Here is a 14,492-nt window from a genome sequence, read left to right on the forward strand (position 1 = left end):
CCAGGTGAGATAGTAACTAGTTATTCAAACGATGATGTGAATTACAAATGCATTTATGCTATCGACAAAACCATGATGCAAGTTCTTTAGGGGAAGCTCAAAATTTTCACAAATCTACAAATCCTTGAAGCCCATACCACTAATGGATATCATGGAAAAAAAAAAAAACAATTCAGTATGGCTTTAGATTGCCAATACCCATGAATATAACACAGGAAGTAGCATGTTTATGATGTCTGTGGAGAAAATAGGTCCAATGGACCCCTGCACGTGATATAACTTTCATGGGATGAGAATGACTTCTCTAAGTCACGTATGGACACCACCTTCACTACCTCTTGGTTACATCACTTATACCCAGTTTTTGGCATTTACATGGTGAAGCAGAGGTCTTAAAATCTAACATGAGGAAGAGAAAATGAAGAATACCTCTGCTTCATTCTGCTACAGCTCTTCTGTCAGGGGGGTGTATCAGAGCTCACATACAGAAATAAACAAAGCTCACTGCTCACCTTGGTAGACTTCCAGCTAATTCTGTGGTTGTCTCTCTGGAAGAAAAAGAAGATAAGCATGATTAGCCTATTTTGACAAATTATAAATATGTGTTTAATAAAGCCATAATCTAAAGTGCCAAGGCATTCCAGTATCATATGGGTGCAGAGGATACTGTATTTGCAGTTGTTTAGAAACTTAAAATCAACACATCACATTTCTGATTAATTCCCCTAAGCGTTTCAATGGTTACTTTCCAAGGAAATTCTACATGCATGCAAAATATCTGCCTCTGCTTTCTGGTGGTTGAGCTTAACTGATTTTAAAACATTCAACTTTAAAATGTACAACATATGGAAGGAAAATAAGTGGGAAAAGAATCCCAAACCGAGTTTTGGATGTTTTCCATTTGAACAAAACACCTGTTTCTCTTTCCGAGAATCATTTAGGAACAAATTTCTTTGAGGGTGTGTCTTTGTACTGGTCTCTGTCACCTTAGGTTTATGAAGTAACATGTCCAGCACAGAATCCAACTCTTTTAGCAGCAAATTACTGGGTAGCTCAGTGGTAAAGAATCTGCCTACAATGCAGGAGACCCAGCTTCAATCCCTGGGTTGGGAAGATCCCCTGGAGAAGGAAAGAGAAACCCACACCAGTATTCTTGCCTGGAGAATCCCATGGTAAAGGAGCCTGGCAGGCCACAGTCCATGCGATCACATGAGTCAGACCCGACTTGGCCACTAAACCACCTCCACCACTGTTTTTCATTTCTTTGTTATGATGTCCTACCAGGTCAAAGGATTGATCACAGATGCGATGACAATTAAAATGGCACAAATGACAAGTCACTGATGGACGTTCTGTAGCACATGAGTAAGAACGACCAGAGACACATTTCAGAGCTAACCTGTTCCAATTACACATCTTATCTTTTGATGACAGATGTGTTCTTGGAAGAAATGGGTGCAAGGAGGAGGAGGAGATGGAGGCTTACTGCTGAGATATTCTAAAAGCAGAAGTGGGCTTAACTTGAGACAGAGGGATGCAAAATATAATTCTTAGAACAGTGGTGCATAATCTTCTTCATGTCATATAATCCCTTTAAGACTCTCATAAGAAGAGATAGTATATACATATGCAATGGAATATTGCTGCTGCTGCTGCTGCTAAGTCACTTCAGTCATGTCAGATTCTGTGCGACCCCATAGATGGCAGCCCACTAGGCTCCTCTGTCCCTGGGATTCTCCAGGCAAGAACACTGGAGTGGGTTGCCATTTCCTTCTCCAATGCATGAAAGTGAAAAGTGAAAGTGAAGTCGCTCAGTCGTGCCCGACTCTTAGCGACCCCATGGACTGCAGCCTACCAGGCTCCTCCGTCCATGGGATTTTCCAGGCAAGAGTACTACTCAGCCATAAAAAGAGTGAAATTATGTCATTTTCAGCAACATGGATGCAACCAGAGATTATCGTACTAAGTGGGTAAATTGGACAGAGAAAGACAAATACTGTATGATGTCACTTACAAATAGAATCTAAAATATGACACGAGTGAACTTATCTCCAAAACAGAAACAAACTCAAAGACATAGAAAAAACTTATGATTACCAAAGGGGAAAGGGGTGAGGGGTGATAAATTAGGAGTTTGGGATTAGCAGGTACATACTACTCTGTATAAAACAGAAAAACAACAAGGTCCTACTGTCTAGCACAAGGAACTATACTCAATATCTTGTAATACCCTATAATAGAAAAGAAAAGAGAATCTCATTAAAGATATAAACACCTGGGGTGGGAGGTGGGAGGAAGGTTCAAGGTGGGGGGACAAGTGTATACCTCTGGCCGATTCGTGTTGATGTGTGGCAGAAACCACCATAACATTATAAAGCAATTATCCTCCAATTAAACATAAATTTAGAAAAGATACAAACACCTTATGCAGGACAAAATTATGATATACACATGACATGCCCATATACACAAAACGTGGTGTAAAATTATGCTTCATGGACCTCAGAAAGCCAATATGTCCTCACCTTGAAACTTGCATTGTCTTTATATACTCATTTTAATCCAAATAGAGGGCTTCCTCCTAGTTTCTAGAACTCCTTCCCACCTATTGTCTGTGACAGCACCCAGGCACTTTAGGGACAGGCTGGTTCCCACAGAGCCATGCTGCTTTAAAAATATAAGTGATTAAATTTCAGCTCCTATAGAAATGCTCTTCCCCAAATAACCACATACTATTAAAGCTTTGGCCTTCATTGCTCTAGAAATTGGCTTTTGAGAGAATGCTCGACTCCTTCAACAAAACCTCAGTTGAGAGCCTTGTCCACTACATTGTTGAAGGCCTCACATGTATTCATCTCATTTAAGAATTTCATGCCTGCCTAAGAAATTTTTTTTTCAAAACAGAATCTGGAATTGTGGACACCAACCACCCCCTCCCCCAGCTAAGAAGCACCCCTTCCTCAGTCTTCCTTTATAACATGGTATCACAATAGAAGTATCTTTTAAAGTCTATTTTTTTATCATTTCATTACTTGAGACCAAAAATATATGTACACTCAGTCAATGCTTATTCAATTTGTAAGGAAGGAATTAATGAACTTTTCTGACCTACTTGTTGACCTTGAGGGTTAATTTTATATTTAGAACTTGATCCTAGTAACAGCAGCACCCCAGGGTGAAGGTACAATTCCGTTTCCTTTTTTTGCTCCAAGACTATACATGTTTTAATATAACAAGTCCCCCCGTGTGTGCTCACTCACTCAGTAGTGTCCAGCTCTTTGCGACCCTAAGGACTGTCATGTAGCCTGCCAGGCTCCTCTGCCCATGGGATTTCTCAGCAAAAATACTGGAGCGGGTTGTCATTTCCTTCTCCAGGAAGTCCCCGTGGTATCTAATATAACTACATTGGATCTATATTAACATAAATCCATTTAAACCACAGTAGCGGTACTTCTCCATCTGGGCACTATCATGGCATTTCGGGCCAAATGATCCTTCCTTGTGAGGGACTGTCCTGTGCTTTGCAGATGTTCAGCAACATCCCTGGCCCCTAGCCACTGGATGCCCATGGTATCCCCCCTCCCATACTGTGACCATCAAAACGTCTCTAAATGTCCCCTGGGGGGAAAACTGCGCTCAGTGGGGAACCACTGCAACAGAGCAGCAGAATCCAAATCTGCAGCTGACCTGTTTCAAAACCCTCCTGGATTAACCAACAATCTCCACTCTCTTGGAAGAACATGGTGCCTGGGGCCTCTCAGGAGGGCCTGTTTCACTTTGCACCATCACGTAAGTTTGCACGCTTACCAAGAGTACACCGTGTTTGTTCCCCACCTGTTTATGTTAGTGGGACTCATTTTAATCTCTAACCAAACATGATGTAAGGGCTTCCTAGGTGGTGCAGTGGTAAAGAAGCTGTCTGCCAATGCAGGAGGCTCAAGAGACCTGGGTTCGATCCCTGCATCAGGAAGATCCCCTGGAGTGGGAAATGGCACTCCCACTGTAGCCTGGTGGGATACAGTCCACGGGGTTGCGAAGAATCGGACATGACAGAGTAACTGAGCACACACAAATATGTACAAGTACTGAAAAGTTCTTGTTTCTAGGAAAACTGAGTTGGGTTCTCTGGAAAGATTAAAAATGACAAGCAGCTTATCAATGAAACAATGTCGCCTTCCCTATCACTTAGCAAAGGATGCTGCAGCCATCAAGCCACCACATTACAGCTGCTCTGACCAAACTCAGGAAACAGACAGGACGCCTACCGTCCAGCAGGAAGCTGCTGCACTCACCTCCGTCAGCGTGCTCGGAGGAGACTCACGATGAGGAAGGAAGGACACCGGCCACACAGAGCTGAGGTGCACATCAAAGGAATGATTTCAGTGAGCCCAGACTCTTGCATCTTTCCAAGCATTGAGAAGAACTGAATTCCTTAGCTTGAGATATCTGGTTTTCTTTAATAGGAACCTTTCAATGTTTTGACTACCTGGTCTTTGTTGCAAAAACTCTGATATATCCTGGCTTCTCTTTGGAGCAGTTCCTCAGAGCTATCTGAGAGGCTGCATCCTGGGCTTAAGTCTTCAGTTTCATCTGCCAAATGAAACATAATTCTCAACTTTTAGGTTGTACATTTTTTTTTTCCAGTCAACAAGCTTAAGAAAAATTGATGGTAAGTTAGGTCTAGGGGCAAGACAACTATAAATACTGCGGAGAAAAAAGACATGATTGTCACAAGTTTCTCCAAGTTCTTATTCCTCTTAAGTAAACTAGAAATTCCTAGATGGTGAATTATAGGTGTGATTTACGCACAAAAGACAATGCAGAATTCCATTCAGTACATCCACAGACTCAGGTGTTTGCCTTGCCTTTACAGCAAAAGACAAATGCTAGAAAAAAGTTATGCTTTCCACTCACTTAGTACTAGCAGGGGAAAATTTATCTTTTATATAGCCATGTACTCACATTAGAATTACAGACATTATTTCATAAGAAATGTAATTTTTGGTGAACATAAATGAATGGGTGAACACAGTTTAATTTATAAGATGTTACTGACAAAACCTGATGATTCCTCTGGAGCATGTAGCTCCATGATTTAAAAAAAAAAAAAAAAACAGAAAGAACCACTGTATCTGATGGCAGAATGTGGCAAGGACTCACCAACCAATGGCCATTTTTTGAGATCATCAGAACACCAGAGCTTTTAAAATAATAACTTGTTCACTTTTATTCTTTCTTTATTGCTAACAAATCATCTGAATTATTCACATTTCATGAATTTATATCTTTTGTAAAGAAACCCTTGAGGAAAATAAACGTAGCATAATATGCTAAGGATCTTTTATATAATTTTCCTTCATAACCCAGTTGAGAGAACCTAAAGAAGATGCCATATGGAAAAATTTTCGGGCAGTAAAGCTCCTCTTATGACACCATAATGGTAGACACATGTTAACACACATTTGTCCAAGTCCATGGAATGTACAGGACTGAACCCTAATGCAAACTATGGACTCTGGTTTCGACGTAGGTCCATTAGTTGTGACTAATGCGCACTGTGGTGGGGGATGGAGGGGGCCATGCCTGAGTAGGGGTTGGGGCATAAGAAAAATCTCTGTATCTTCCCCTCAATTTTGCTATAAACTTAAAACTGCTCTAAAAATTAAGCCTTTTGAAAATAAAATGCCATAAGGATGATGCTTTTTCAATAAACTTATACATATCACAATGTCCATTAATAACACTCCTTTCTAAGCATAAATCATCTTCATCACTAATGTTTATTCATCCAGCATATTCACTGAGCACTGAGGCTACGTTCAGCACAAACTGTACTGGGTGCTTTCAGTAGTACCAAGAGGAAATAAATCCTGATCCTTCTTTCCAAGTGTTTACGCTCCAGTAAAGGACATTATGTAAAGTATTAAGTGGTGAATAGTTCTGAGTTTTCCACTAGTTAAAGCTCCTCTAAGTCAAAGATCGTTTCTTGTTCAAGGTTTTGGATACTCAGTGCCTGGCACCTACCAGACACTCAATAAATAAGCATGCAAGAGAACCATCAAACATTGTCTGCTGGCAGGTAATTCCAGTCTCTTAATTTTCTAAAATGTCCGTTTTAGTTATAGCAATATTTGGAGTTTAATTGCACTAATTTTCTTTCCTTAGTTGTCATGATCAAGATAATCTGATTTCAAGAATAGAGTGGAATGCTAAAAACTGAATGAAAACAACGATGAAAAAGATGACAAAGTGAAGTCATATGTTCCGAGAAACAGAGTTGTCCTAGGGGCTAAGAAATAGACCAAAATGATGGAGGGCGTTCACTTCTGATAGGTTGATACCCTTGGGTGATTCCTTCTGCCTCATGGGGTTGCTAAGTCCCAGAATGGAATAATAATGCTGCCCTTTGATCTAGAGTTGCTGGATCAATCATCAGTGTGAACAGACAGGAAAGCTTTCTGCAAATTTGAAGTTGGGCTATAAATTCCATTTTACCAAAGAGGGGAAAAAATAAACTAGAAGAGACAAGTATTTGCAAAAGCAGACAAGTGTCTCATGTGTATTTTACAGTTTTTGTAGATTACTTAGCAATTCTTAAAAACGATTTTAATTTTAAATGTGTAGAACATTTGCCAGGGCGCACAGAGTGATGCCAGCTCTTAGCTGTTTGAAATAGTGGTCTTCCTCATCCTCTCCTATCCCATCCCATTCTTGAACTATGCAAACAGTTCTTTTTTTAGGACGTGTTGAAGCAAGAGCTATCTATTTCTGTGCGGCTTGCCAGTTTCCAAAATTAGCTGACAAACTATAAACCAGAGGACATGAGAACCCCCCTGTTAATTGTGTGTTAGCATGATAAATATTTTTAAGACTTGGACTGTTTCTCTCCATTGGCACCTCTGATTCTTTCAAAAGTACAAAGACAAAAAAAAAAAAGTTAAAATACCTTTTATTTTTATTGCCTGGCCCTGTAAATGATTTAATGTTCTGGTCATAGGAGGTAAGGGTGAAAGTATTACAATAAACTAGATTTTATTCTTTTCCTTGTCTGTTTTTTTTTTGGTCACCCAGTGCTTGAGGCAAACTGTGGGCCTTTAAAGCTGGATCTCTTTCCAAATAATACATAGATAAAAAAGATTAGCTTCAAGGCGTCATTACAAATTCATATATCAATTTAGAACAGTTGAGTTTTTTTCCTACATGGTGAACCTCAAGTCTGGGAAATCTACAACACCTTAGAGATTAAAGTGTCTTCTCTGATAAAGTCAAAGACACTTCTCCTTCCACTCATCCCAACTTCTTTCTTTCTGATAATTTCTCTGAATTTATAATCTCTTTATTTTGGCCCTTCTTCTCTATCACTTTATCCTTCCTCAATTTTCACTCCCATAATTAAAATGTGTGTGGGCTTGTGTGTGCGTTTGTGTATAAATGCAAGCAATTACTCTTACATGGTGAAACCTACACACATATACACACCACACACTCACACAGCATAACTCACATTCACCGGGCTCTTATTTAATACCAGCCACTATTCTAGGCCATTTACATGCATTCACTCACTTAACTCATCTAAAAGCCTCATGACGTTGTTACTCTGATTCAACTACAATAGAGATGAGGAAAATGAGACAGAAAAATGTTAAATAGCTTCCCAAGGCCAAACAGCTAGTGATGGACAGAGGCATTCTATGCTTGTGGTCACTCTGCTACCTTGCTTGCTCTCAGTATCTACCAGATCTGATGTATACATATTTTACATCCACTCATTTATTCTGGGTTCTGTGCCAGAACAGAGAACAACCACAAAACATGGCCCCGTTGTTGGAAATTGTACAATCTAGAAGCGGGAGACAGACAAAAAACAAAAAAGCAAATGGGTATTTATGACCACCTTATGTAGGCTTCCCCGATGGCTCAGTGGATAAAGAATCTGCCTGCAATGCAGGGAACACAGGAGTAGTGGGTTCAATCCCTGAGCCGGGAAGATCCCCTAGAGTAGGACATGGCAACTCACTCCAGTATTCTTGCCTGGAAAATTCCATGGACAGAGGAGCCTGGTGGGCTCCAGTCCATGAGGTCACAAAGACTACGTGGCATATGTCATGAAGAAGAATGAGGCAAGGTGGGAGATAGTATCAATACATAATAGTAGGAGTCACAGGGGGGCTATTGTTTCCATAGGAGGGTTATTTCTATAGAAAGGGGACTGAATATATGAAGGCATGAAACGCAACGACTTCTACCCCCACCTTCATTTCTTATGTCTATTTCTATCCTTTGCACTATTGCATTTCATCTCTCTCTCTTTTTTTTTTTTCCAGCAATTATTCACTGGTACCCAGTGAATGGAGCAGGCAATATGAGGTGATGCTGTAACTTAAAGAAATGATAGTCTGGACGTGTACTTTCTAAATACTGATAAACTAAAAGGGGAGACGAGATCCTCAGAGAAACTCACCCAGTCACTTAGAAAACTGCGGGTTTCGACAAGAGACACTTCATATCGCTAAGAGGCCGGCCAGCCTCTCAAGTCCACTCCGGCGTGGAAGTGAATGAGAAATCAGCCGGCAACATCCACAGAAGTGGTCCCGCCTGCGGACCTGCTTCACGAGAGGTATCACTTCACGCTCCTTCTGCCTCGTCTGTGCTCGCAGGGGTTTATAGTCCACCAGGTGGAGTCTCTCTTTACATCACTTAGGTAGTTAACTCAGGCTGAGGGCAGCCACCAAGGCGAGATGGGACTTCTGCCCACCAAATCCTCAGGAAACAGAGTCATACAGGGGGTTCCTGGGAACTAGCATGTGGGGGCAGGCAGACATGCGATGTGGGTTGCCAAAAGACTGGCTGCATGAAGATTAATTTAATCTAATCACTGATGTATCCAGCCTCCTTCTGAATTGTCACTTGTTTAGTTCATCAGTCGTGTCTGACTCTTGGTGACTCCATGGGAGTCCGCCAGGCTCCTCTGTCCATGGGATTTCCCAGGCAAGAGTACTGGAGCGGGTTCCATTTCCTTCTCCAGGGGATCTTCCAGACCCAGGGATCGAACCCAAGTCTCCTGCATTAGCAGGAAGGTTCTTTACTGTTGAGCCACCATGGAAGCTCTTTCCTTCTGAATAGGCCAGTCTGACTCAGAGTCCTTGCTAAGATTTGCTTGGGCTCCAGATTTCTTCAGATTATTTTAGCACTCTTCCTATAAAACAGCCACAAATGTGTGCCTCTGGCTCTGCTCTTGTGCTCACAGGCCTTAAGAACAAAATCACCCCAGGTTTCTCCTAATCAAATCTGCCTCAGGTACCGTGGCACCCGGACTGTCATCTGTGACTTGGGCCACTATTCAAACAACACTGCTGCTGTCCCTTCAGTCAGTGGGAGATGGTGTTAAGGGCTTTTGTTTTCTTTTCTTTCAAAAATGTCATCTTGACACTTAGCTCAGTAATGCACTTGAGAGAGAGATGGCGGTCCTGGACTTTGTTGGTGGAATCAGAAGAAGGAGAATGACATCTCCGCACTCATGGGTTTACCTCTTAATCATTTATGCTCTTTCTGCTCTGGAAATCCAGCATGATTACATGATATGATCCAGTAAGTACCTGAACCAACCATCCTTCAAACACTCGGCTCCTGCAGTGGGGAAGGGTGTTAGCTTACTACACCCTCTAGGTAGTTACTAGGTTACTATAAGACCTCTGCATTTACTTTTTTTAATCATTGAGCTGGAAGCTGTACTGCAGTTCATAAGTGAGCTTCATAAGGGAAAATATGCCCCCCCATGTTATTAATTGAAAATAATTTTTTCTTTGATAAGTCAGTTTAAAATGAGGCCCATTGTGCAAAAATAAAAGCCTAATTTTTCTCTCCCTGCTCCCAGAGACATAATATCACCAATAAGTCCTCTTAATGAGAGAAAATCATCCCCACTCCTGATAATTTCTGGATCAAAGAGGGATTTGCAAACACCAGCCTGCATTGTAATGTTTGACTAATGGCCTAATCCATCAACTGACGTGTATGGGTATTGAGTTCATTAGCATTTGTCATTAGCATTTACTTATTAATTTCTTCAACAAATATTTCTACAGCTCCTACTGTGTGCTGGTTTCTATGTGCTGAGGATGGAGTGGGAAATGAATATACGTGAACCCCTCCCTCACAAGGCTGACCACCCAGCAGGGGAGTCACCCACTGAGACCAAGGCCCGCACACAGGGATGCCCACGTGTCAGGAGCAGGGTGGGATTTTATCCATGCAGGCACATGATGAGCCCCTCCTGTGGAGGTTTTTGGAAAACAAATCCAGAGCGACTTCATCAGTGTAACTGCGCCAAAGTCCTGCCTGATGAAAAGACTTTAGCAAGAGGAAGGATATTTTGTCTTATAGATGCCGCCCTTCCCAAGAATATAAAATATAAAAGCCAGGGACTTCTCTGGCAGTCCAGTGGTTAAGATGCCATGCTTCCAGTACAGGGGTGCGGGTTCAATCCCTGGTCGGGGAACTAAAACCCCACATGCTGTGGCCAAAAATAATAAAATGAAACACAAAAGCCACTGGCCAGTTTGAGGTGGATGTGAGAGCTTGCCGGACATTGTGGGCATTCCTGGCATGGGCTCTGGCCTGGGGGAGGGCAACAGGGGACCAAAGACACAGGGAGGATGGTGGGGGGAGACAAAGAAGAAGGAGGAGGAGGCTTCTGACAGCCACAGTCAAACTCCATGGGGGATGGAGCTACTTAATGAGAAAGATGGAGAGATGGTTACACCAGCTCTTGAACCCCTGGCTGGAGACTGGCTAGGAGTCCAGCTCCTTCCTCCCCTCTTTACAGACTGGCCCTGCAGGCTCTGCCAGGCCCTGGGGGCTGTCAGGCTTCAAGAAGCACAAGCTGGAGCTCAGGCCTCTTGTCCTTGTTTGTTTTCACCCAACATCCTGAGTGAGGAACATACACTTCTGTTCAGGGTGCAGACTGGCCAAAAGGACAGGACCTCAGATGGCTTCTCTCCGTGCAGACCTGGTGACAACTCATTGTCAGGAATGGGGCTCAGGCCATTGTTTTTTTTTTAATTAATAAATTTTAAAAATATAATTAAATTAGAATAATTAATTTTTAATGAAAAAAAGACTCCAGAAATTCTGTCAAAGCTCATCCAGCTATGGTGAAAGCTTATAGTAGCCATCCATGGACACGAAAAGTAATAAGGGCTGTTCCGACGTTATTCAGGGGAATCTTGTTTCTTTGTTGGTTTTCTATTTTTTTACTTTTTAGAGCAGTGGACATAATAAATGCATAATAAAATGCCCCTTTCTCTGGAAGCTAAAGAACCTACTTCTTTTCTCCCCTAGTGTCCAAGGGTGGGTTCATTTCAATTTTCAGTCTGCCCTGGTATACTCCTGGATGAGGAAGTGGATTCCCTATCAGTATGCCTCATTTTGCAGACCAGTGAAGTAAGGCTCTAAGAAGTTCAGGGCTTCCCAGGTGGCTCAGCAGTAAAGAATCCACCCGCCAATGCGAAAGATGTGGGTTCAGTCCCTGGGTCTGGAAGGTCCCCTGGAGGAGGAAATGGCAACCCACTCCAGTACTCTTGCCTGGGAAACGCCATGGACAGAAGAGCTCGGGCTACAGTCCATGGAGTTGCAAAGCGTCAGACACGACTGAGCAAGCGTGCACTGCACTGCTAAGAGGTTCAGGAGTCTGTGACCAAACAGTCAACGCAGGGGCTCCTGCCCGGCCCTTCTGATTATAAAGGCAGGCAGGGAGGTCTGGTCAGACACAGAATTCCATCTGAGTTCTGAACACAAAGGGAGGAGTGAGAGGAAAATTCTCCCATTCATGGATGTGTTCCCGCTTCTTTAATTTACCCATCTGAATGACTGAGAGCAGAGAGGAAGTTAGGGTGTTCTAGGTGTGTTAGATGTGTTCTCTCTCATCTTCCAGGCCACTTGGGTCCTGCTGGGTAAATTACACTTGGTATTCATCACTACCTCTAGAAATTCAAATCTGTGTATTCAATCAGTGGGTCACGTCCAGTTCTCTCCTTCAACAATCGCCATAATGTCTTTTCTGTGGCGATGGAGGTTTTGAACCAACCCCAGATGAAATCTCCAACCTTCAACACATTCACAGATGACAATCATATCTCTACAATTGCTAAAAAATAAAATAAAATAAAACCAACAGAAATGAAATCAGCAGTAAAAGAGCTAAATTACAGATAACAGAATATTCAGAATCTGTACCTCATCTCTTGAATGTGGGTGCACTGTCTGTATGCCAGAATTTCTTTAGCCACTGGTGATATTCAGTGTATTGCAATCGAGGGCAATTACAGTTAGCTATAATTAAGAACAATTACAGCTTTTATTTCTCTACTTGTTCTTTAAAAGCACATTTGTAATAAAACTTTTTTTTTAAAGGTGAAGAATATAATTATATATCCTTATAACGTCTCAAATAATTAGTCTGACTAAAGTTTCTTCTGGAACAATTTTCATTTTAACTGTCAGATCTGCCATTTATAGTCAATGAAACATACTTAAAAAAAAATTCCATCATTAACCTTTTTCACCCCATCTAGCTGTATATGAATTATGGGTACAAATAGAAGGTTTCAGTATTTAAATCTCCAGGGCCTGCTGCAACCTAGAAAACAATTTTCCCTTTTGGTTGTGTATGTATGTGTGTCATTTAATTGAAAAAAAAGAAAATGCTAGATTTGTAAAGTATGTTTTCCTGCTCAAGATTTTTGGGGAAAAAAATTGCTTGTGTTTGAAAGCCTCATTCACTTGTTCTATATGACAGACCACTGTCTTTTTGTTAATTTATGGCATACTTATGCAGTGCCTAAACTATGCAGTGCTTAAACTGCTAAATCACTTCAGTTGTGTCTGACTCTGTGCGACCCCATAGACGGCAGCCCACCAGGCTCCCCCGTCCCTGGAATTCTCCAGGCAAGAACACTGGATTGGGTTGCCATTTCCTTCTCCAATGCATGAAAGTGAAAAGTGAAAGTGAATTTCCTCAGTGATGTCCAATTCTTAGCGACCCCATGGACTGCAGCCTACCAGGCTCCTCCGTCCATAGGATTTTCCAGGCAAGAGTACTAGAGTGGGGTGCCATTGCCTTGCTTAAACTATGCAATGCCAAAACTAAGACACCCCTGAACTGTGCCAAATCTGTCTCTTAGCTTAGTATGTCATGGAGCACAAGGTCAGTATCAGCGTAATAGAAACAGTGCCTAATTACCATCAGCAAAACGTTACCTTCTTGTAAATCTAGACTCCAACTCATAAGCACTTTAGCGCTGCCTCTCCTGCTAGACTGTAAAGTTGCACGGGGTACTGTTCATCTCTATCATCAGCACCCAGAATGGACAGTGGTCCTCGGAAAGCGCTCAATAAATTGAATACGTTGAATCAATGAAGATTCAGTTCCTTCCCATTTATGTAGGGAATGATTGAAAATTAATCACCTGAATGACTTTGATGATAGAAGACAATTAGGTAATACCACTTTGGGAATTATGGAATATTTTCACCACTTATCTGGTTGAATTAGCCGCCCTGGGAAATAAATTATTAGACCAGGTCTGTACACCTGGGAATGACGAGAAGGGAGTTAGAACAGATCATCTTTTAAGGTTCTCTACAACTTTGAGATTATCTAATAGCTCACCAAACTTAGACCAAACATATGGGCAATTAACACAAGCCTAAAATGGGCACGTGCAGTTGTATGAGAGTAAGTACATAGCAATCACATCCACAAGATAGACTATTAGTATCAAAGATGCTAATACATTGAGTCATGGCTCTTGTTAAAAAGTCACTCAAGGGACTTCCCTGGTGGTCCGGTGCTTAAGAATCTACTTTGCAATTTAGGGGACGTGGGTTTGATCCCTGGTTGGGGAAGGAAGATCCCACATGCTGGGGAGCAACTCAGTCCATGTTGCTACAACTACTGAGCCCATGTACCACAACCAGGGAGATGCAACGAAAGATCCCACATGACACGGCTAAGACCCGATACAGCCAAACAAACAAACACATATTTTAAAAATCCCCTCAATATTAAAAACACTGAAATAGATTTACACTGCAGAGTTTATCATTTACTCTATAACAGCCAGCAACCACATACTTACTATGGTTTGATCACTTAGCACTTTATAGAAATTCCATCTTCTATTTTCCACAAGGGTGAGATACTTATATGATGCCCATTTTTCAGATAAGAAAACTGAACCTCAGAGAAGTCAATTTGAACCCAGGCCTGTCTAACTCTACAATAAATGATTTAAAGAAGAAAACCACACAACACATGGCTAATCATGGTCAAAAGACACCAAAAATAAGATGATAATCTGGGTGGATCTCTATAGAAATCTAATGGCCAGAGTGAGAGAAACGGATCTAAGAAAAAAGTTTCACTTTCCAGTTTTATGAATAGTAATCTATAAGCTTTTATCTTATTGGTTCTGAGACAGAGAAACTTT

At 41.6% G+C, this 14,492-nt stretch overlaps 1 protein-coding gene across 1 annotated transcript in view; it reads right to left on the bottom strand.

The window, feature by feature from the left end:
• The window catches only part of CELF2 (CUGBP Elav-like family member 2), a 565,824-nt gene that overhangs the window by 430,921 nt on the left and 120,411 nt on the right, over positions 1–14,492 (bottom strand). Inside the window, exon 2 of the mRNA XM_025264691.3 lies at positions 513–548. Within this exon, the coding sequence (XP_025120476.1) occupies positions 513–548 (36 nt within the window). The remainder of the gene's footprint in view (positions 1–512; positions 549–14,492) is intronic.

The sequence above is a fragment of the Bubalus bubalis genome, chromosome 14 (assembly GCF_019923935.1).
Source record: "Bubalus bubalis isolate 160015118507 breed Murrah chromosome 14, NDDB_SH_1, whole genome shotgun sequence".
Classification (NCBI taxonomy): domain Eukaryota; kingdom Metazoa; phylum Chordata; class Mammalia; order Artiodactyla; family Bovidae; genus Bubalus; species Bubalus bubalis.